The sequence below is a fragment of the Xenopus laevis genome, chromosome 4S (genome assembly GCF_017654675.1).
Source record: "Xenopus laevis strain J_2021 chromosome 4S, Xenopus_laevis_v10.1, whole genome shotgun sequence".
Taxonomy (NCBI): domain Eukaryota; kingdom Metazoa; phylum Chordata; class Amphibia; order Anura; family Pipidae; genus Xenopus; species Xenopus laevis.
Genome location: NC_054378.1, coordinates 40,641,137 through 40,666,948, shown reverse-complemented (window position 1 = coordinate 40,666,948; position 25,812 = coordinate 40,641,137). Strand labels below are relative to the sequence as shown.

General features: G+C 37.3%; 1 protein-coding gene across 2 annotated transcripts in view; it reads left to right on the top strand.

Annotated features, from left to right (window-relative positions):
- ankrd11.S (ankyrin repeat domain 11 S homeolog) overlaps positions 1-25,812 on the top strand; it is a 107,989-nt gene that overhangs the window by 47,613 nt on the left and 34,564 nt on the right. For both annotated transcript variants that reach the window (XM_018260508.2, XM_018260507.2), the window contains 2 exons: positions 16,453-16,597; positions 23,999-24,137. In XM_018260508.2, coding sequence (XP_018115997.1) covers positions 16,511-16,597; positions 23,999-24,137 — 226 coding nt within the window. In that variant the 5' untranslated portion in view covers positions 16,453-16,510. The remainder of the gene's footprint in view (positions 1-16,452; positions 16,598-23,998; positions 24,138-25,812) is intronic.

The following is a 25,812-nucleotide window of genomic DNA, read 5'->3' as shown; positions in this document are numbered from 1 at the left end:
TGTTTTCAGATAATGTTATAATAATATTGAAGTGTCAAGTGTCTTTTTTTCAACTTCTGAAGCAGCTCTGGGAGGGGGGGTCCCGATCCTGTAAACTGTTCTAAATAGATACATTTAGTTGATACATTTCTTATCTTTGTCCCTGCTGAGCAGAATCTCTGGGTTTCATTACAGGCAGCTGTTAGAATTGATACAATAGTTGCTAATACTCCAGAGATGCTGCTGAGAAATGAATCAACTCAATGTTGCAAAATTGTAACAGTTTAGAGTCTGCACCTGCATTACTGAACTGCCAGACTCAAACACAGGAACATTCAACTTTAAACTTAGATTTCGGAAAAACAGTAAAAAATAAATAATGGAAAGTAATTGGAAAAAGGCTTTATTTCTGGGGAACAATCTAAAAACAACTGAATTGAAAAAAGTGTTTGGAAGGTGAACAACCCCTTTAACCAGTTCACTTCTTTTTTGGCCGATGTGTAACTATCAGATCTCTCAAACTTTTTTTTGAACAGGCTATGACAAAACCTACAGCATTGTCCATGTTAAAGGTAGTGCCACAGGACTGATACTTGGCCTCTGTATAAAAGCAGGCCTTTGTTGCACTACCCTGTGTGGTAACGCATAGTTAAGTGGAGATTGGTCTGAAACACGTGAAAGCAGGCATTTCAGGCTGATTTCCACTTGGCTCTGTGTAGCCGTACACACGCGCAAATTGTACCTTTAACTGCAGATAAAGGAATCCACTGGTTTCAGTGGATCTGCTTCTCTCTGCCTCCTTTAATATTCCTCAGGCAGAGAGAAGCATTCAATACGCTAGTCTGCGCTTGCCCTAATGGTTGGTCTGTCAAAGGAACAGTAACACCAAAAATGTAAAGTGTTTTTAAGGGAAGGTTCAACTTTAAATAAACTTCTAACATTCTAGAATTGCCAATCCTAAGCAACTTTCCAACTGGTCTTCATTATTTATTTTTTATATTAACTGCCTTTTTCTCTTTCCAACTTTCAAAAGGGGGGTCACTGACCCCCATCTAAAATCAAATGCTCTGTAATGCTACTATTCAGACCCTCTCCTATTTATATTCCAGTTTCTTATTCAACTCCATGCATAGTTGCTCGGGTAACTTGGACCCTAGCAACCAGACCGCTGAAATTGGAAACTGGAGAGCTGCTGAATTAAAAGCTAAATAACTCAAAAACCACAAATAATAAAAAATTAAAACCAATTGCAAATTGTCTCATCATACTTAAAGGTAACTCAAAGGTGAACAACAAAAGGAATGACAATATAATGAACTTTTGCCCTGCTCCTGTAAAACTGCTGTGTAAAGCTCTCCATAGATGTGACGATTCTTCTTGCCGAACGACCGATTTTAGGGAAGACCAATCCTTCGAAATTATCGTGCGGTTAGTGGGATTCGGACGATCGTACATCTTATGATTTTTCGTCCGACATCTGTCAGGAAATTGATCCACCAGGGCAAAAAATCTTTGTCGTCCCAGTGCAATCTATCTATGTTTGCAGGGCCAAGCAGTCAGCTCCCCTTTGTTTTCCTGGCAAATTGGTCTTTTTAGTTGATGGTCAATTCTACGATCATTCCGAGAAAATCGTGGTCTCGCGATGAGGATCTGATCTTTTAAAAATCTCAACATCTGTGGCCAGCTTTAAACACAACATTCTGTATCCTGTTCCTTTTCTTCTTTTCACCTTTTAAATGGTGGCCCCCATGGCTACACAGCAGCGTGTTTATATGAGCTATTGTAGAGTTTCTGACACTCACAAACACCAGTTTTACCAGTGCAGCACAACAGTACATTAAATTAATTTTGTTTTTAAAACACAATTTTTTGATTGTTCTTTTAAGGCTAGTGCTATACAAAGGGGTAAAATCAGCCTGCTGAAATATACAAACTCATTATGCAAACAGAAGAGGAGACTACTACCCACATAAGGGCTATTTCAGCAGTCCAATTACAGCCCCTGTGTGGCACTAGCCTAAGGGGACTATAAGACAATAGGGTTGCTATAGGAGTTAAGGAAGGCTGTGGTCAGCCTTTGTGGAGGCAGTAACATATGGCTACAAAATAGACAATAGTGAAAATTGTCTCTGCTGAGACACTATGGGGCAAATTCACTAAACTGCGGAAACTCGCCAGCGACGGCTTCACTCACGTCTCCACACTACACCAGGTGAAAATTTACCAGGACAACGCTAATTCACTAAAATACGAAGTTGCGTCCAAGGTGCCAAACGATGGCAAGCAAAGTTGAGCTATCGTTTGCTAATTTGCATACGGTGGGAAATTAAATTTCAATGTACGTATATGTTGCAGCAAATACATTACACTACACAAGACCATGGAACCGTAATAAAATATTGCCCTACACATGAGCCCAGTGTATAGTTTATGTGCCATATGTAAGGAAATGTAGGGGGGAAGCCGGGTACCCTAAAAATTTACTATCTTTTGCAGCCTATCACGCTGAAAAACGGAAAAGTCACCAGCGTTTTTTTGGGACTTTGGGGAAATTTTCAACCTTTTTTTGAGGAACTCCTATCTACTCTATTGCACTTCGCCTGGTCTGAGGTGGCGAAGGCAAGTCTGGCGCAAGAGATAACGTTCAGTAAAATCCGCATTTTAGCACTACAAGTCTATCCGTCTACAGTCTTATCTCCTTCACTAGCGAATTTATGACTGTTAAATCGGCGAAGTCCCGAAATGACGTTACGCTGACGAATTTTCCCCAGCGTTAGTCACTTTGCCATTTAGTAAATTTGCCCCTATGTGTATTTTAGCAGAGCCAAGTCTCCATATTTTTTGGCATTTTGTTGCCACAACAGGTATTGGCTGCTACTAGTCTTTGATGCAGGCTCCCTAAACAAGCCCACTCTCCAACCACTCTAACCTCGTTGCTAGAAAAAGAAAAAGCCCTGCTAGATATAGACAGCCTGCTAGACAAAATTTACTTTTGTAGTTAAAGGTGGCCATAGACGTAACAATTACGATCTTTCTTGGAAAAGATCTTTCCAAGAAAGATCGTTCGTTTCAATACACACGTGTAGAGCTGAATCGTCAGATATACAGGTAGATATACGGGAAGAAACAATAGAATTCTACCTGTATCTGACGATTCAGCACTAACAATGGGCGATGTTTGGGTCCCTTCAAAGGCACCCGATCAAAATTTTCCGTCCAGCCCGATCGACGAGCCGACCGATATCCAAGTCTTCTGCCGATATCTGTCGGCTCTTTTTCCACCATACAAGTACCGAATATCAGACAAAAATTCGTTTTGTACGATATTATCTGTACGTCTATGGCCACCTTTAGGCATAGTTAAGATGCCAAGAACTGGGTTCATAAGATCTCTATGGCTGGTAAAAAACATTTAACTTTGCTAATGAACTAGGAACCAATGTATGAAGTATTAGTCAAGAAGCCATTGTGGGTACCTAAACAAAATGTGACACTTTGAGTTATTTACTAAAACCCGAATGCGTCTCATTATTTTATTAAAACAACTTCGACCAAACTCCCACCCACAATTTTTCCTTTTTTTTATCTATAAAATAATTTGAAAAGTCTGTTGTAGGAAAACTCGATAAACTCTTGATAAAATCGTGAAAAAATTCTTGATGCCCTAAAATGCGGACTTTTTCGTATTATCGGACAAAACCCAGTGCAGATCATATCTTCCCAGTTGTAAAAGGGACATCTGCCATTGACTTCTACATAACCTCGGCAGGTTTGAGATGGAATATTTTTTGATTCTGACTTTTAACAGCCTCTGGGTATAATAAATCTCGAAAAAATTTGAACCCCCCATGAAAAAATGGTTTTCCCCCTTTAAAACGCCGACCAGAAAAAAATCGGACTTTAGTAAATAACCCCCTTAATATGCATCATGTTGTTAAATTGGCAAAAAATAAACCACTTGTGGTTGAAGTTTGCCAAACACAGACAAAATTAGAGCAGTAAAAAGCTTAATTTGATTTTGTTAATACATGTTATAGATGTATTAGGTTCTTTTGCATGTGTTAGGTTCTGGATGGCCAAAAATGTGGTTTTCATCAAAAAAAAATAAAAATCCAAATTCTTAGAGGCTGAATGTGAGTTCAGCTTTTAATAAATAAATAAAAACTCACCCATGTTCTATTCATTCCTATGGGATTTTTAGAAGGAAATTTATCGATGAGTGAAAAATGCATTTCCAAAAATCCCATAGGAATGAATAGAATGTGTATGAATTTTTATTTATTAAAATCTGGACTCACATTTTTATAGTCATATGAAAAAGTTTGGGAGCCCCTCTTAATTCTTTGGAGTTTTGTTTATCATTAGCTGAGCTTTCAAAGTAGCAACTTCCTTTTAATATTTAACATGCCTTATGGAAACAGTAGTATTTCAGCAGTGACATAAAGTTTATTGGATTAACAAAAAATGTGCAATATGCATCATAACAGACAGGTGCATAAATTTGGGCACCCCAACAGAGATATTGCATCAATACTTAGTTGAGCCTCCTTTTGCAAATGTAACAGCCTCTAGATGCCTCCTATAGCCTTTGATGAGTGTCTGGATGGGATTATTTTTGACCAATTGTCCATAAAAAATCTCTCCAGTTCAGTTAAATTTGATGGCTGCTGAGCATGGACAACCTGCTTCAAATCATCCCATATATTTTCCATGATATTCAAGTCGGGGGACTGTGACGGCCATTCTAGAATATTGTACTTCTCTCTCTGCATAAAAGCCTTTCTAGATATTGAAGTGTGTTTAGGGTCATTGTCTTGTTGGAGTATCCAACCCCTGCGTAACGTCAACTTTGTGACTAATGCTTGAACATTATCCTGAAGAATTTGTTTATATTGGGTTGAATTCACCCGACCCTCGACTTTAACATGGGCCCCAGGCCCTGAACTAGTCACACAGCCCCACAGCATGATGGACTCCAACCTCCACCAAATTTGACAGTAGGTAGCAGGTGTTTTTCTTGGAATGTGGTGTTCTTCTACCATGCAAAGCGCTTTTTTTTTTTTTTTTTTTTTTTTTATGACAAAATAACATTTTTGTCTCATCAGTCCAAGCACTTTGTTCCAAAATGACTGTATTTTGTCTAAATGAGCTTTTGCATATAACAAGCGACTGTTTGTGGTGTGAGTGCAGAAAGGGCTTCTTTCTCATCACCCTGCCATACAGATGTTCTTTGTGCAAATTGCGCTGAATTGTAGAACAATTTACAGATACACCATCTGCAGCAAGATGTTCTTGCAGGTCTTTGGAGGTGATCCTTGGGTTGTCTGTAACTATTCTCACAATCTCCCACATATGCTGCTTCTGTATTTTTCTTGGCCTGCCACACCTGGGTTTTACAGCAACTGCCTGTGGCCTTCCATTTCTTGATTCCATTCCTTACAGCTGAAACTGACAGTTTAAACCTCCGTCATAGCTTTTTGTAGCCTTCCCCTAAACCATGATACTGAACAATCTTTGTTTTCATATCTTTTAGAGAGTTGCTTTGAGGATCTCATGCTGTCACTCTTCAGATGAGAGTCAAACAGAAGCACACCTTGCAATTGCCCACCTTAAATGCCTTTTCTCATGATTGGACATACCTGCCTATGAAGTCCAAGGCTTAACCAGCTAAATCAACCAGTAATCTGTATTGAGCATTTACATGCATTCAAATTGGCAAAATTTGCACAGCCAGTTTTTGACATTTGATTTAATTTCATACAACTGAATACTGCTTCACTAAAATCTTTGTTCAGAAAACACCCCAGTACTCTGATGTTCTTGGGAAATGAAAGACATGCCACTGTTATCTTTTTTTGTTGAAAGTGATGTAAATTATTATGCAGGCTGAGAGGGGTTCCCAATCTTTTTCATGTGACTGTAAATCTGCCCAGTAATGTCACATGACTTGAACTTTGTTTTCCTCTTAAGCTGACCATAGAGGCGCATATTTTAGCCTCCTATCAGATAACGATCGTATGTCACAATCTTCCAACCTGCAACCAACCATTCTGATTTAAGGGGATGTAAAGGCAAAAAAATAAAATCCCATTTTTACTTTCTTTAATGAAAAAGAAATCTATCTCCAATATTCTTTAATTAAAAAATGTGTACTGTTTATAAGAAACCGGACTGTATGTGGTGAAAGATCTACTTTCAGATGGCAGGGGGGGAGCCCCCTCCTTACTTCCCAGAACTTGAGCAGCTTTGTTTGTTTCCCTGTAGAGCAGCCGCGACCGTGTACAGATTTGTATCCACAGGCCCACTGATTGTTAATCAGTCTTGCTGTATCCGCTACTATTGCAGAAATTATTTGACTTCATAAATTATGACCATCCCTTAGCTTAACCTCCCAACTCAAGACCAGACCACACTGAGCATGGGAGTAGTCTTGGTCTTGCAAAACATGGTCTTTGAAAAACATAAATACTTTGTTTAATTAGGCTTCTGGTGCAGTAAGTTTATGTTTAGTATACAAAATGCAGCATTTCTAGCATTATTCTATTTTAGACTTTAGTTCCCCTTTAAAGTAATAAAAGAACATATCTGGCCATGACAACAATACGAAAGTTATTTCTGACAAATAGTAGTGACAGCCACCCATTCATATAGTCGGATACATACAGAGATATTATCCTTAGCTTACTGAAATCTTCTAACCTGTCCATTCGACTAAATGACAGATTGCCATGATACAAAAAAATTTTGGGATGATCCACACTTGATCTGAAAAATATACGGATTTTCGTACGACTTTATCTTTGTGTCTATGGCCAGCTTAAAGGGGTGTTCACCTTTAAGTTAACTTTCTTGATTTTTTTTTTTTTATTTGTCTCTTTCCAGCTTTTCAAATGGGTGTTGCTGACCCCATCTAAAAACAAAGGTTCTTTAAGGCTACACATTTGTTATTATTGTTACTTTTTATTAATCGTGTTTATGTTCAGGCCTCTCTTATTCATATTCCAGTCTCTCATTCAAATCAGTGCATGGTTATAGGGGTAATTTGGGCCCGAGCAACCAGATTATTGAAATTGCAAACTGGAGAGCTGCTGAATATAAAGCTAAATAATTCACAAACCACAAATAATAAAAAAAAATTAAAACCAAATACAACAAAAGCTTAACTAAACACTACTCTGAGATTGATTATTGTTAAACGTTCTTTCAAAAAAAAAAAAAAAAAAAAAGTATATATACTATCACTTTATTGGCGAGTTTTCTGCCTATTGCTGGCCTATCACTACTGCCATTTTATGGTATTCCTTTATCCTTTTTTTACATTTTGCTATTAGCATGCAGTTCCTTGACCACACCTTACTATGTGGAGCACTGGAGGTCAAATACCTTTACATAGAGTATTAGGGGCAGATTAATCAGATCGAAGTGAAAATTCTAATTAAAAAAAAAATTAGAATTTTGAAATTTATCATGTACTGTCTCTTTAAATATTAGACTTCGACCATTCGTCATCTAAAACCTGCCAAATTGCTGTTTTAGCCTATGGGGGACCTCCTAGAACCTATTTAGAGTCAAATCGAAGGGGTTTTTTTTGTGTAAAAACTTTGAATCGTACGATTTGAATGCGCTATAACTTCAATTTGTAAGATTTGAATACGATGGAAAGTATTCGCCAAAAAAAAAAAAAAACCTTCAATTTAATTTTGGTTGGTCTTTTTGAATTCGAATTTCGACGTTTTTCAAATTTGAAATACGACCCTTGATAAATCTGCCCCTTAGAGTTTAACCCCGGGGGAATTGAATTATTCATTCTACTTGATTACGGTTTTTTTGGTTTTTTTTTGTTAATTCTTAACTCTGCAACTCTAGGTAGTGTCGCTCAGTGACTTCTAATATGCAGTGCAGTTTTGGGCCACCATACTTAAGCATATTAATGAGCTGTATAGACTGCAGAGATGCTCAACCAAACTGGTAAAAGGCGTTGGACAAACTATTTGAAAAGAATTTAAAGGTTGGGGTTTTCTTTGGAGAAAAGGCCCTTGTAAAGGTCATGAATAGGGATGGGTGAATTTTTTCGCCTTGTTTCGCCGCGGAATTGATGGCCATAGACATGTATGGCGTCGTGTGACAAAAAAAAAAAGCAGAGCGGCAAATTTTTAACGAAACGGGTCAAATTCGCCCATCCCTAGTCATGAATGCGCTTTCCAAATACATTAGAGGTCATTATAGATTTTTTTAAAGAACGAAGTAAACTTTTTTTTTTTTTTTTTGCTAACCGAGAAGTAGGAGCCAGTGGCAGCTTTTTAAAATACTAATCTGCGCTGTAATCACAAGTCATATTTGCTGTATTTATTGACCAATTGCTTGCACTTGCATCTTAATTGATTCAACTGTGGTGTCAAACTATAACGCTCTGAACAAAATGGTATGCCATATTCAATAATAGAAATATCAAATTATTCTTTAAAAATGTACAAAAAAGGTTCAGCTTGAAGTGCAGAGAATAAGAAAAAGTAACAATAAAAATATATTTGTATCCTTACAGAGCATTTTAAATGGGTGCAGTGACCCTCATTTGAAAGCTGAGAAGAATTAGTAGAAGGCAAGCCAAAAACAAAATTTAAATTAATGAAGACCTATTGAAAAGTTGCTTAGACTTAGCCATTCTATGAACCACCCTATGAACCACCCCTTTAAATACAATCCTAAATTGTGTAAAGTACGGTTCTTAGAATCACAATTGCTTTTGCCAGATCCTCCTCCATAGAAGCTCTTAAATCTGATTTGATTATATACAGTGCTTGTATACTCCAGATTAAAATAATATGAATGTTAGGTTGCATAATAGTGCAGCTGGACTTCACACTTGTAAAACAGCTGCACCCTGGGCTTTATTCTTACAGCAGAGAAGTACTTTATGATGATTATCAATGAATTCGGACATTGCATATTGTATTTTTTTTATTGCAATTTAAAGTTTTAAGAGACTGGGATGGTACACTTTTGGGGACTCCCGACTCCAGATGGTTAAACTATTGTTTTGTAATCCTCCATACCACCAGCCTGAAGGATGGCTGCATAGAGGTGTATAACATCCAGACTAGCTAATAATGGAACTGTCCCAGAAATATTAATACATTGCAAAGTAGTCCGAAAATCCACCTATATCTTTAATGTATGTATCAAAGGATTAAGGGCACTGTCCACCAAATTTAACTTTTAGTATGTTCTAGAATGGTTAATTCTAGGGATGCACGGAATCCAGGATTCGGTTCGGGATTCGGCCTTTTTCAGCAGGATTCGGCCGAATCCTTCTGCCAGGCTGAACCGAATCCTAATTTGCATATGCAAATCGGGGGCAGGGAGGGAAATCCCTTGACTTTTTGTCACAAAACAAGGAAGCAAAAACTGTTTTCCCCCTTTCCACCCCTAATTTGCATATGCAAATTAGGATTCAGTTCTGTATTCGGCCGAATCTTTCGCAAAGGATTCGGGGTTTCGGCCGAATCCAAAATAGTGGATTCGGTGCATCCCTAATTAATTCTAAGCAGCTTTTCAATTGGTAATAATTGTTTATTTTATATAGTTTTTGAATTATTTGCCTTTTTTTTCCTGACTCTTTCCAGTTTTCAAATGGGGGTCACTGACCCCATCTAAAAACAAATGTTCTGTAAGGCTAAACTATTGTTATTGCTACTTTTTATTACTACTCTTTCTATTCAGGCCTCTCCTATTCATATTCCAGTCTCTCTTTCAAATAAATGCATGGTTGCCAGGGTAATTTGGACCCTAGCAACCAGATTGCTGAAATAGCATACTGGAGAGCTGTTGAATAAAAAACTAAATATCTAAAAAACCACAAATAATAAACAATGAAAACCAATTGCAAATTGTCTCAGAATATCACTCTCTAAATCATACTAAGTTACCTCGAAGGTGAGCACATATCCCATAGCACTGTACAGTAGATGATAATATGCAGCAAACAGATTACTTAGTTATTGAAATAGTGAAGAAGGCCCTGCTCTATGTGTGTGTCCTTGAAACATATTGTCACCCAGTAATCAGCTGGAATTTGCTCTGCTGTTGCATCATGTTAAATCAACTAATTTTCACAAACCTGTCAAACAGGTCTGTAGAAAATAGCAACTAGCATTGCGCTGCAGATGTCTGTGGGAACAAGTCGGAGGATGGTGCGGTCAAAGATCTGTATGTTTGGGTGGAGTCTGGCATTGAGAAGATTGGCTAGATGCCATAGGCAGTCAGTGTGCTGCAAATGTAATAATTAAAACTGCTGAGTTGATTCCCTGTTCATGGGTTTTCTCTTGTAGATTGTTCAACGATAGTTTGTCATTAAAGGAAGACTGCACCCCTCAATGTAGGCCTCTATAAAACGATATTGCATTAAACAGCTCATATGTAAAACCCTGCTTCATGTAAATAAACCATTTTAATAATATACTTTTTTAGTAGTATGTGCCATTGGGTAACCATTAATAGAAAACTGCCATTTAAAAAAAATAAGGCCTGCCCCCTACGATCGTATGATTCACGGTGCACACAAACATACCAAATAAACCATACATGTTAGGTCACATGAGCCAATTAACAGACAGTTCTGTCTTTTGCATCAACACTTCTTCCTATTAGAGTTGTAGTATTTCTGGTCAGGTGATCTCTGAGGCAGCACACAGACCATCACTAAATGGTGATTCAAGGCAAGAGATGTAAAAGGGCAATATTTACTTAAATATATATATACCAGTATGGTACGATTCTTTAATATGCCACTTAATTTGATATATGTTGCTCAAGTATTCATTTTGGGTGTATAGTTTTCCTTTAAAGGGGCACTATACCCTCTCGTTTCACATGAGTTCAAATAGATTCTTGTGCCAAGCATACATTTTTTTTCTGTTTTCATCACAAATCCGATTTTAAAAAAAATATTTTGAGCTAAAAAGTTCAAACAGGCAGTCTGAAGCTACTCAATGTTTGGTCCTTGCAAGGTAGGTAATTAGATTTCAAGTATATGTCCCACTTTGTTGCAACTGTTTTGTTAGCAGAAGTCTGTTATGCAGAGGGTACACTGGTGGTCACAAGGTACATAATTGGAATCCCAAACATGGATCAGTTTCCTGCTATCTGTTCAAGGGGGGAAAAAGGAATGGCTGAGAAACCACATATGTATACTAAGCCATAAATGTGCAGTAGATACCTGTGTATAGTAAACTGATAGGTAGCCCATGATCTGGGGCGGGATGTTGACCTCAAAAGGGGTGGGCCGAGAGACATCACAGGGCAGGGCTGTGACGTGGCGATCGGCAGTTGGCGGATTGCCATGTCAATCAAAAGGGATTCTGCCCAGTTTTCCTTATTTGCAAAACTTGGCAGCCCTTCTGAAAACAGAGCTGTCCAGGTCAAAACTGGACATGTGGCAACCCTATATACAGATGATAATTTTTTTTTTCTGGGCATTATTTTCACTACATTTAGGTATGATCAATTTACTTTAGATTGCACCAACTGTGTGTTTCTTTAAAGTAGGTTGTTCACCTTCCAAACACTTTTTTTCAGTTCAGTTGTTTTCAGATTGTTCCCCAGAAATAAATATTCAATTACTTTCCATTATTTATTTTTTACTGTTTTTCCAAAATCTAAGTAGGGTTTTCACACATCTGGAGTTTTGACTACCGTGGAGCTCTCAGGGAATACTTGTGTTTAAAGCTACCTTCCCATCAGCATCATTTACTAACCAGTTTCCATTAGTAAGCAACTTCATCTAAATGTAAAAGGACTCCAAGTGTGGAAAGAGTAGCAGTATTCCCAGATTACAGTACCCTGATCACATCTTAACCATCTGACTGCAATTACATTTATTCTTCACTGTTTCCCATATTTAAAGGAGACCTGTCACCAAGGTATTCTAAAAGTCATTTTCAAATTATACATTAAACCCAAATTTTTTTTTTTTTTTTTTTAATTAAAACATCAAATACCAGTTTAGGCATAGAGGCAGGGCAGGCAATTATTTCACTTTCCATTCTGCATTTCCTAGATTTCTCTGCACCCCTTATATCCCCCTTTGCCTTCAACATCTAATTGTCTAGCCAGTGTGTGGGTATGGGCAACGGGTACCCCATCTTGGTGCATAAACAAGATTTTGAAATGATGCAAAACTTGCCTTAAAAGTTTTCACAAAATGGCTACTGCCTGCTTGATGCGATTGTGATTTCCAAGAATAAAGGAAGATTGAAATAATTTATATTATATTGCAAGTGGAGTTTATTTTGCTTTATTAACATCGTAAATACACAAAAGCCATGAATATCTAGTAAATTATGTCCTTATAAACGGTGACTAGTGATGTCATCAGTTATAAATGGTGAGTAGTGACCTCATTTCTATGACTAAAAACACCATACTTATAATTTACAAGAAGGGGTACTTTATTCAGTATATATATATATATATATATATATATATATATATATATATATATATATATATATATATATATATATATATATATATATATATATATATATATATATATATATATCTCTCTATCTATCTATATCTATATATCTATATCTATATATCTATATCTATATATCTATATCTATATATATATCTATATCTATATATATCTCCATCTCCACTAACTTAAAGGATGTGTAGAGCCTGCATTTTCCTCCTAACGTTTATAAGTTGGGCATATCTTACCCACCCAAGCCATCTGTACTGTATATACCCCCTTCATTTGCCAGCCCCATCACATTTTCCTAAAACACATAGCAGCTTTCACCCGGCGACCATTTTCCCTTTTACACATCATCAGTAACTTTGACATGTGCTATTAAGCTGAGCTCAGGAGAGGTGGTTAGGAGAAATAAATATGATCAGACAGTTCACTGATTAAATTGTGGAGGGGGTTTACATGTCCTTTAAGGCCAACGGCTCACAAGGAGATTTGTCGCCCATTCTAAAAATGAGCCACAGGGAAAATGCTTTTCCACCGGCATAAGTGTAAATTGAGAAAACATATGCTACTTTTCCAAAGCTTCCTTGTGAGGCATCTTTTGTAAACCACCTGGCTATGCTACTACCTTTGAGCCTACCCCATACTCACTGTTGTGTTTTTAGAAAAGCATAGTTCTGTTGGCTTCTGTGTTGTGTCATAGTGGGGTGTGCTTTTTTAGGTGCATCATATCATATGTATTTTTCTCTACCCAGGTACATTTTTTGACAAGGAAGTAGCCTGGTTTTATTAGGTATGTGAAAAGCTGAAAAAAAATAAGGTAGCAAAATTAGACCAACATAACTTCAGGAATAAAGACCTATGTTAGTTTTACAGCATTGCCCTAGATCTGAAACAATAGACATTCCCCGTTGCTAATACAATCCAGCAAGGAAATAGTGACCCGTAATAAGCAGTAAAAGTTGAATCCAATGTTTTTTGCCCTGAAGTACAGTGCAATACAAAGCATTTTATTTGCTGTTCTTATTAATAATAAATTGATTTTATTTTGAGTTGAGTTTGACCATAGCTATGTGTAGTGCACTACTGTAATGGGTTGTTGCAGATTTGTGTTACCAACACTCTTATCACCCTAATGCCTAGTGAAGCATCCCTACACAACAAAGAAAATATTAGAGTCTAAATAGCTCTTTGTATGTTACATTTTTGTCTTGGCTCCAAACATTACTTAAGGTCTGAATATAGCTTGTTCCATTTTTTTCAAAACAATGTTTTATTCTCTTTGCTGTTACCAGGCAACATTGCAAGGCCTGCATAGTCTTTTGTCCGTTCTTGTTGTGGTGTTCTTTACCTTGGAGAGGAATAATAACTGTGTTAAGATTAAAACAGGTAGAACATATACTTTTTAAACTTACTCTTTACACTGGCATGTGTCATTTTTATCAGTTGAGTTGTGTGTGCACTCAAATAGGAGTTAAAAAGAAATGCTATATTAGGTCTGTTAACTTCAATAAACAGAAAGTTGAAAAAAAAAAAAAGAAATGCTATATTAGTTGAGAAGGTAAACTGCAAAATACTCTACTTGCAGTAGTATAATTACAAAGAGGTTTTGGGATGTTAGTTTTTTTTATTTTTTTCAATTGCAATAGAGGTTCAGATTTCAATTATGTATATAGATTGTTTTTTGAATCTATTCTAAATTCTATTCTAATTTCTAAAAAGTTTTTCATATTTTCAAATCTGAAAACACATTTTGATCAGACCATGTTATTTTTAGTGCAAAATCAGAGTGATGAATCTAAGTGCAAAGAAATATCAGCAGGGGAAATTTGCAGCATTAAAGATGTCTTAATCCAGTATCTTGATACTACTTTGAGTTGAATCTCTAGCATGCATGTTTAAATCTGCATCCATGTTTAAATTTAATCCACTGTATCTTGTATTCATGTAGTTAATGGCAAATATGTTCGTTAAAATTGCTTTCTGTGCATAAAAACTCATGGGTAGATTATTTGTATAACTGATTGACTTAAGATAAAACAAGTTCTCTTAAAATGTCTTAATTTATATTTACTGAACCACTTTGTATTTTTATTAAGTAAAGAGATGATGCCATTTTTGACACATAATAAAAAAGTTTTATTGGATATTGCTAGGTGTGCTTATAAACACTAGCGACCACCTGTCTTGAGGTTATTCCATGGAATTTTTAGGCTGATCCTGGGCCCTTTTCAATAATTCTTTCTGAATTTGGATATATCTAGAAATAGCAAACCTTATAAAGACCTTATAAAGCAAGTCTTTGCCACACTGAGAAGAAAGCTTAGCAGGTCTATATTTCACATATTCTTAGATAATGTAAAGTTAGCTTTCATTTTGGATTAAGCATTTGGTGGTGTATAATTTATAATTGTTTAGCCTTAAGGGTATGGATTTTTTTCTCTACTTAAATGGGGTGGTTTGTGTGAAATTAATGAGCCTGTTCATAGAATCATTTTCTCTCTAAAGGTGGCCATACACGGGCCGATAAAAGCTGCCGACAGACTGAGTCGGCAGCTTATTGGCTCGTGTATGGGGCCCCCTGACGGGCTGGCCAGATCTCTATCGGATCGGACAAAAAATCCCGTCGGATCTCGGCCGCATCTGTTCGTTGATGCGGTCCTGCGATCCGACCGCCCGTTTCCATTCATTAGGATCCGATCGGATCAGCCCGATATTGCCCACCTCAAGGTGGGCATATCGGAGCCAAATGAGCGGATCTCTCCGTGTATGGCCACCTTAAGTTGCAACCAGTGTCTCAGGCTTACAGATCAGGGTAGTTTCTTTATACAGAGGCTTAAGGGAGAACTAAATCCCTTCCCCCACAGCTAAAAGCCCAAATTCACCTTCTCCACTGGCCCCCCCATTCCTGATTCCTCTCCGCATAGTGTTTAACAAGAATACAGGCCCCATCCAGCAACACTGAACTAAATTTCCAGAGTATGCTTCGGAGCTCAGGAGCCCCATGTTCAGTCATTTCAGTAACTTCTGGATCCTCTTCTTTCTTTTCGTTAATTTTCTGAACTTTCAGTCTGCATGGTTGAAGTGTTGGTACTCACTATACGAAGATACGTAAGCAACCGAAAACAGCACCCCTAAGGGCTGAACTCCACTGTCGTTTTTCGTTGCATGTCGACGAAACGCAGGCAGCAAGTCAAATGCAGACGTCTAAATTGAATTGGACTAAGCAAAAGTCTCATTCAACAGTCCGGCTTGCCACATGCAAAAAAACGCCTGTGGAGTTTGTCCCTTAGTTCCGCTGCGCTACTATCCAAATTTAGGTCCGTGTTGCTGGATGGGGCATGCATTCTTGTTGAGGGGGGCCAGTGGAGATGGTGAATGGGGCTTTTAGCTGTAGGGGGGATTTAGTTCTCCTATAACTGGGAAGGATCATTTGAATAACTAATTTCTCCTTCTACTATTGCTCTGAAGAACCAGTGGCAAAATGGTAGTACAGGTATGGGACCTGGTATCCAGAATGCTCGGGACCCTGGGGCTTTCCAGATAAGGGATCTTTCTGTAATTTGGGTCTTCATAACTGGTCTACTAGAATATCATGTAAACATTAAATAAACCCAATAGGATGGTTCTGCTTCCAATAAGGATTACTTATATCTAAGTTCTAGATAATGTTCTATTCTTACAGAAACAAAGGAAATAATTTTTAAAAATTATGATTATTTGGATAAAAAGCAATCTATGGCAGACAACCCTTCCATAATTCGGATCTTTCTGGATAACGGGCTTCTGGATAATAGATCCTATGCCTGTACAACTTTCCCTGTTCGCAATGTAATAACAAAAACCACGGATATATCTTTATTGAAATATAAAATAATGTTCAAGCTCAATTCATTTAACTTATCTGCAAAAGGTTTTTTGTTTTTTTTAAATTTTGTTTATCCTTTAAAAAACCACTACACAGACTAATTTTTTTCTTTTATTTCGTAATACAGACAGTTGATGACGAAGCGATAGAGAAATAAATGAAGGTCAAGTAAGGAAGGTAAAACGATGCCCAAAGGTGGGAGTTCTAAAACCCCACAGCCAGAAGACTTTTCTCTCAGCTACGACATGGTGGAGAAACAAACTGGGAAAAAGGTAAGCATCTGGCAGTGTATGAACGGATTTTGTTTAGCTAACTTATAATGCTCTACTAAGCATGTTTTACAGATCAACATTAGAACCATGTGTGCTGCATCAGGGTAATGGCTCACTGGACACTGTTTTATATACTGCTGCATTTAGCACTCCCTGTACGCTATAAAGCTACCTTTCTCATTTTGAACTGCAGTAATCAGCACCAGAATTTCATAATCATTTGAAGCAAAAATGCAGAATAAGATACTTTCGCATTATTCCAAAGAAAGTCTTCCAAAGAAAGAGACAAAGGCTTCAACACTTTAACCTTTATCCACACCCATTGAAACTGAATGGAGATTGGTGCACCTGGGTAAAGTTTCGAGATTGGTTGAATTATTAATTGGTGTGTTGTGATTGGTGCACTTGTTCTTAAATATTTGAGGCATGACTCTGTAAGGATAGCCTATGTAAGTGTTTATGACACGAAACGTGTAAGGCTGTGGACACAATAAAACTTTCTTAACTTTGAACTATTTGCCTGGTGGAAGTTTGCCTTCATTGAGTGCCTTCTCCAAAAGGTTTCTCACTTTTGCATTATTTCACAGTTCAAAATGTGCTATGTCTCTAGCAGAGAGAGTGCAAAATGCCCCATGTGCCACTGCTCTTAAGTCATAAATACTTCATAGTCTTGAGCTTATCATTGTTTTGCATTTCATTCTTAGTGGTGAATTTGACCATAGTGTGTCTTTATTCCCCCATATTCCTTATTATGGTGGTACTCTGGTCATTCTTTATTTTTTTTTTGGACTATTATGTCTTCAGGCTGTGTATGGGGCCTTTGGGCCCCATACACAGAACAACTTTAATGTGGCTCTCTTGATGGCTCCCCCAAAGCCCCCAATTATGATTTGATCTATCCTGGTTTGGCTACTATGGGTGCAAATGTGCTCATATGCTGACTTCACAAAACTATCACTTCTTAAATCACTTCTTCTTTAAAAGGTGAAAGCCAAGTCAATCAGTTTGTGTACTGCATTTTAGTGTGTTTTTTTCACCTTTCTTCATGCAGTGAAATTCTAATTAAAGTAACAGTAACACCAACAACTGAAAGTCTATTAAATTAATAAATATATAATCTACTGTTGCCCTGCACTTTTAAAACTGGTATGTTTGCTTCAGAAACTCTGCTATAGTTTATACAAAAAAGCTGCAGGGTAGCTTTGGGAGCAGCCATTCGAAGCTGAAAAAGGAGAAAAGGCACAGGATACACTGCTGATAACAGATACGCTCTGTAGTATACAATGTGATTCTACATAGCTGATCTGTTATCTACTATTTGTCTTGCGCATGAATGGCTGTCCCCATGGCTACACAACAGCTTGTTTATATAAGCTATAGTAGTGTTTCTCAAGCAAACACCCAAATAGATTTACTAGTGCAGTGCAACACTACATTATTTATTCATGACTTAAAATCATTCATTTTTTGATGTTACTGTTCCTTAAATGATTACTCATTGCTTATAATGCTGTCCCCTTGTTTCTAACACAGTTAATTGAATCTTGGGAGAGTATTTGGGTTGGGAGGCAACGTGAATGGTATTTGGTTCAGGTTGCAATTGGTTTTGTATTTGTTTTTTGCTCAATTTGCCATGTTGGATGTTGCTTGGGTTAGTTGGCATCAACTGGTAGCATAGTTGCAATGCCAGACTGCTGCTTTTTCAGATTATTATGATTAATATTATTTATTATTATAATTGTTTGCATATATATTGACCCATTGAACTTATATTGACACACTTACAGGTTTTTGCTGTAATGTGTCTCTTATTGGCATTATTTTTAATACAAACACCTTGCTATTCCGTCCCATTAATGAGGGTTAACTCGTAGGGTTCTCAGCCCATGCATGGAGTAACGCTGCATTGCCAATCAAACGAAACTGTGATTGTTTTTTTGTGCTTGTTTGTTTTAAATACTATAGATGCATAAATATGCAGTGTGCACCACAGATTTCTGAAACTGTAGACTTTTTTCATTCCATTTTCTATTTTTTTGCTAATAAAAGTTCAAACGTCAATGTTCCTGTCTCTGGTGTTTCAGTCTGACAGCTCACTTATTCAAGTGCAAACTCTTAAACTGTTGCAATTTGCTACATATGTTGATTTTTTTCAGCAGGATCTGTGGAATGTTGGCATCTGTTCCGTTTTAAAAGCTGCCTTTTGTGAAATTTATTGTTTCTGCTGATCAGGGCAAAAAAAGAAATGTATCAAGTAATGTATCCTTTTAGAAAAGTTTACAGATTCAATAACCCCCACCACCACCAGAGATGAAAATATAAGGTTAAAAATGAAGCTTAAAACTTCAGTATTAGAAAAACTATCACACATTAAAATCTTTTAATGCTGGTAAACTAAAAGTGTTGGTGGTAAGGTGCTGTAAAGTGTCAATTTTAGGTCTATTACTTTGTAGAAATTCGTTATAGTAATGGGTTGGTGTGATATTTTGGTATTAAAAAACTTAGGCAGTGTTGTTTACTGGAGCTGAGGTGTGTGCCTTAAAAGTCAAAAGTACAGCTTGTACCCAGCTAGCACACTGCACTGTTTTTGGGGGTTTTTTTTGCGTTTGCCTCTTGGTGTTATACAAAAATTTCTGTGCCCCCAAGTTTGAATGCCTGCATTTGTTTTGAACTACTGTATTTTGCAGAGAATATTATATCTAATCTAAGATTGTTTTTCACATACCCCCATATTACTGAATATTTTGCTTAGAGAATAAAAGGTAACACACAACTGACCTGAAGAATAAACAAAAAACAGCATGCATGCTTAGAGCTTGATCTGATTCTCCTGTTCATACTCGTACAGGGGAAAGAAGATTTCCTTGTACAAAAAGGAAGTGTGGGGATGTCATTCTAGTACAAATGTTTCAGAAGTTCTATATTTCTATTATTAACTTTGAGGAAAGACTGTAGTGTCAGGGTGTGTTATCATAAAGCAGTTTACATTGACCTTGCTGCAAAAATGTTCTTGCGTTATAGCTTTCTTTGTCCTTTAAATATGTGATTTGAGAAGTCACTGTTTCCATTGTTTTGGTATTTCAGTCTAGTCTTTTCTTGCAATCAAGATAAAGCTAAAAGTTCAATAAGATCTTTTTTGTTTTTTTTTTTCTTCAAGTTGGAATAAATCACTTTGTTTGTGTATATTGTCACAAACGGTTATCCCGTAGTGTGATGTAGACTGTGGCATTCTGAGATATTGAGACCTCGAGGTGCAGTCACAAAAGTGGCAAAAGCATTTTCTTAGAAGCATTTTAAATACATTCAGTATTAGAAGCCATCGATTTTTGGGTTGCCATTGCCAAGGGAGTCTGGCCAGTTTGACCCGGCATTGACTGCACATAAAATTTTTTATCCTGCTGCCTCATTTTTTCCCAGCCCACCATATTTTTTTCTGCAAAGGACACTGGCCCTTATTTATAGGGATGCACTGAATCCAGGATCCAGTTTGGGATTTGGCCAGGATTCGGCCTTTTTCAGCAGCATTCGAATTCGGCTGAATCCTTCTGCCCGGCTGAACCGAATCCTAATTTGCATATGCAAATTAAGGGTGGGGAGGGAAATTGTGTGACTTTTTGTCACAAAACAAGGAAGTAAAAATGTTTTCCCTTTCCACCCCTAATTTGCATACGCAAATTTGGGTTTGGTATTCGGCCGAATCTTTTGTGAAGGATTCGGGCCGAATCCAAAATAGTGGATTTGGTGCATCCCTACTTATTTATTACATAATACTAAAAAATACCTACCAATTTTAGGAACATGTCAATTCCACTCTACCTGCAAAATTATGATTGTCTCTCGTAGGAGGGCATTTCTTGCTGTGTGAATTCTTTTTTTTTTTTTTATCTGCAAACGTTTTTTTTTCCTTTTGTCTGGTGTTAGCCTGGCCTGCATGTCAGCACAAGCAAATAAACAGCCCCTCTGCTCTCTGGTGTGTCTACAGCTGGAAGACCATGCATTTGCCTGGGTGTGGACCCACAGAGCAGATTTCACAGGCAAAACAGTTGTCACATTTGGTGGCAAAATGGTTCCATGTGTCTGCACCAAGGCCTTTGCAGTATTTCTGGACTCACCAGAGAGTCTATCCAAGCTGAGAGTCTGTTTCTCAGCCTGCACTTATACATTCTGTGTGGCAGCAAATTAAGGATTTATCTGTGCAGTGGTACTCGTAAGTATTTTCCAAGAATCCAGAGCTTTGAAACATGCAGTAGTTTCAGTCTTGTTACCATGTGTAGCTCAAGAAAAAGCAAAAACCATGCTTTATTGCTACTCTAATTAGGAACATTCTGTGTTTGCCATCAGACCTGTTTATTAATCCCATGAACTGGGAGCACACTCCCCATTTAAGATGTTCAGGGTTGTGTGGACCCTGTGTAGAAAGTCATGTCAATCAAAACCCCCATTATATGACATTTACCCTTATCTCTGTTTACCCATCGCAACAAAGCAAGCTTAATTGGGCAATGGCTGGATTACCATAAAAATATTTTTGCACACTTTATTAGCTACTTGTGATCTTGTATTTGCCAGGCAATTTTCCAATGTGAATAAAAAAAAACAAACATTTCAGAAACAGAACTACCAAATGGTTTACTTTTTTCAAAGACCTTAAAGGTTATCAAGCCTTTATTTCAGGGATGCACCAAATACAGGATTCGGCTCGGGATTCAGCCAGGATTCATCCTTTTTCAACAGGATTTGGATTGCCGAGTGGCCAATATGAATCATAAAAATCATGTGACTTTTCACTAAACAATAAGAAAGTAAAACATTTTTAACAGCATGCTGTGCAATGCAGTTCTTTTAACCCCCCCCCCACCACCACCACCACTTCCCTAATTTACATATGAGGGTTCGGTTTGGTATTCGGACAAAAATCTTTTGTGAAGTATTCGGGATTTGGCCAAATCCTAAAATAGTGGATTTGGTGCATCCCTACTTATTTTAACCTATTATTTTAAACAGCAGGGAATATATCATAATATTCCCATTATACCTGAAGTACTTCAGAGTTGGATACAATGTTTCACTTGCATCCCTCATACACTTCCAGTTACCCCGATGACCAGGCAGTAACCAATCAGTGACTTGAGGGGGGGGGCACATGGGCCATAACTGTTGCTTTTGAATCTGAGCTGAATGCTAAGGATCAATTGCACTCACTGAACAGTTATGTCTCATGTGGCCCCCCTTCAAGTCGCTGACTAACTCGGCGTTAGAGAGCTGAAAAGCAGGAAGTTGGATTCTGGCTGTTTTATTACACACCCAGTCACTCCAGCCTTTATGCATCCAGACTATATCAGAAACATTTTTTATTTTGCACAGACTGTCTATATATATCTATATATATATATATCTATATATAGATATATAGATATATAGATATATATATAAAAATAAAAACTGTTCCTTTAAGGGTAATATGTGGCTACAATTTTTGTAATGTGTGTTACTGGTTTATTATTAAATGAAACTGGTATTGTAAGTAGAGATGGACCAAATCCACTATTTTGAGTATTCGTTAAATCCCAAATCTTTCATGAAGTATCTCTGAGTTATTCTGGACTTAAAATTTGGCCAGGCACTTAGATTTAGCCAAATCCTGCTGAAAAAAGCATATCCTTGATTTGGTGTATCCCAATTTTTAGCTATAGTATTTCACTTGGACTCGTAAGAGCCACTGTGCTCACACACAAACCAGCTTGTAGCTTTGATGATTTGGTCACCTTCCATTGTACCTTGTATTGTATAAACTGACATTGCAGAAAAAAAAAAAAAGTATCTATCACCCCATGTTGCAAATAAATCCAGGTGCAAATGTTATTTCTTTTTACCAATGTACCTGCATAATAGAACATAAATATATTTCCAGACAGAACTAATACTTTTTTGTAAAAGTATTAGTTCTGTTTTCCTCCCTCTGAGTGATAAATGACTGCAAGGCAAAGTGCCACAAATGTATTTGTATGGCATTACACTTAACCTTGACTAAGCAGCCATTGTCTAACTTGCAGGTTGGCCACAAGCTCCTTTTCACCCCCCTACAGGGCTTCTTTTGTGCTCAGTATTTAATCACATTACATAAACAAGAAGCTTGCTAGCTGAAGGGGCTGTAAATCGAACTTTCAGTAGTATGGGAAACTCCTTAGGTTTTCACATTATGTATGAGAGAGACCATCATTCTGCACCAACACAGGTATTTCCCTGTAGCTTCCACTGCATGTTTCCACCCAGACTGAAAACGTGCTACAAAGCTATAAAATACCTTATAAAAGTCTAAAGATGCCACTTCTTGTCCTGGCATGCTGATAGTTTTGTGATTCATTGAACTTATGTGCATTTATTTTTACATTTGTTGACCCAACAGGAAAGGTTGGCAGACCCTGTTAAAGAGGTTAATGCAGCAGAAAAATGTAATATCTTTTTACTCTATGGAAGGACATATTTTTTCTTAGCAGGAATTTAGAAGTGTTGAGCGACAGCAGTGCTTTTTATAATTTATCAAACTGTCATGTGTCTTTCTATTGAGTGAAAAACTTTTGCTGTGTTCAGGCAAGATTATAGCAACCTACTGTGAACGAAATAGGATTCAATTTTTCAGTCCAAATATTCATGTAAAGAACCCCTGTTTTAAATCAGTGGTGCTTAATTTCTTTGTTCACAGGCCCAAATTGTGGATGGCCAGTTTTATAACACAGACATTTGTTTAAAATTGGGTGGTTTCAAGAAATGTCACTGATTTAAAGCAGAACTAAGAGATCAGCCTTAAGTAGCATGTGAACATATTTTGGGGGCCTGATTTATAGGATAAGACTAGAGCACTAGAGTTTATATCTTGCGACCAGTTATCTAAAATGTTTTTAATGAGCTTTTCTATGAGCAAACCCATGAGTTTCACCTACCGTTAAAAGCATCAGGCTGTGGTTGGTGTTTCTCAGGAAAAGTGTCACACAGGACAAGATATGTTAATTCAATTAATTATATTGATTGTTTCACCTTTAAATGTACCTCCTAGGCTAGGACTACATGGCCGACATTGATTCGATCCGACGCTGGGCGACTAAACGCACGCGTCAAAGTCGCATGCGGCACGAACAAGTTAAGTAACGTAAAGTCGGTTTGTGTCGCTACGGTGATCCGACGTGACACGACTGTCAGATGCAACGCTGCATCCGTCAGTCGTGTCAGATCACCGTTGTGGCACTTGACGTGTGCGTTTAGTCGCCCAGCATCGGATTGCATCAATGTCGCCCGTGTAGTCCTAGCCTTATACTGGGATCCACTATGCTTGACAAAGGGATGTGCCCCTAAATGATTTCTCTTATCTAAAAATAATAATTTCCCACATTTTTTTTTCCCTAGGATAAAGATAAAGTTTCCCTAAATAAGACTCCAAAATTGGACCGAACTGATGGAGGGAAAGAGGTAAAAGAAAAAAACACAAAAAGAAAATTGCCTTTTTCAGTTGGAACAAATGGAGATCAGAAAGATTCCGATACAGGTAAAGGAAATTAAGTTGTATTGTATAAAATAAAGTTTAAATCTAATTTAATTAATACCAATATCTTATTGCTGCTGCACACTATTTGTGTACTTATAGTTATAATAGTTATGTGTAGGTTTTAATACAGGAAAAAATAAAGGTACTTCTAGAAGTTTTAAGAAACACCATTGAACCAAGCAAGCATTTTACAATTTTTGTGCCTTAGTGGCTTTGGGATATGTCAGAGAATGAGCGTTCATCAAAAAAGTCTGTTAAATCTGTTCCCAATACGTTTCGCCATATCTCTATTTTCTCAAGCATGATTGTGTGTGTGTGGGTGTGTGTGTGTGTGTGTGTGTGTCAATCATATTTAGCTTACACCGTTCTAATACTACTTCATTGTGTAATGAACATGTTATGTGCAGCTACAACTGCACTGCAACATAAAGGACCTGGGTCCCGGAGTGTCCATTCAATTGTACAAGTCATTTAAGGAGCAGGAATGTGGGGCTGAGGGCAGGGGCACACGTTTGCATAATAAACAAGTTTATATTAATAATCTTTAGGTTTTCATAGTGGCTTAGTGTGTAGCACTTCTGCCATGCAGCATTGAAGACCTTCATTCATTCTGGCTTTAGCACTATGTGCAAGGCTCTGCATTGTGTATGTTCTCCCTATGTCTGCGTGGCTTTCCTCTGGCTTCAGGCATGGGATAGGGACTGATGTGAAGGGCTGGATAAATGTCGGCAGTTATTGATAATAAAGAAAAATGGAGAAGTACATTTATATAACAACTCATCTCCCACATGTCATTAGGTGCCAACAACAAACATCCTAAAAATGACTTCCAGGGGACTAATAAGAAAATGTGCGTAGGTTTGGCAACATACATGTGGCATGTAGAGGCCTCAAAATTAAAATATAAACTATCATGGCAGTTATTTCAGCTACTCTAAAAACAGCAAATTGTAAAGCCACAAAATACATTTACCCTAGAAAACATTTGTTTTTAGAGTATACATTCTTCCATATACAAACTGGGTAAATGTCTTTCTATTACAAATTAGCAAGCCACAAATCTTTCCTAAAGCTAGTGGTTTTGATTTGTTCTTATGTGGTGTTCATTTTGTGTAAATATGCTTCATCTATGTCACTAAATTGTTTTAATAAAAAGACTTATTATCAAAGTTTCAACTCGTTCTGAGAGGAATGGCAGTTCTGGCTTTGTTTTTGGGGTTGTTTTTGTTTTGTTTTTTAACACCTGCCCAATTGAATGAACTTGCACCAACGTCTCACCACATTTATATTAACATAAAATTTCTAGACACAAAACTAGGAGGGGGTGAAACCACACTCTCCTCTGTTACGAAATTAATCACAATATAAGTCCATATTACTGTTATGATTTTTGTGGTGTTCCACAGCCCAATTCAGATGGCAGGTATATCCCTCAACATCCACAGTTAACTTAAATAACATTTAAATATAGTGTACAAAGGAATGTATATTTAGCAATGTATATGATCCTGAAATCTGTTTGTCATCCGTGAATCCATAATAATGGACATTTTCTCATTTTCTTAAAGGGATACTGTCACAGGAAAATTTTTTTTTCAAAATGCATCCCTTATTAGTGCTGCTCCAGCAGAATTCTGCACTGAAATCCATTTTTCAAAAGGGCAAACAGATTTTG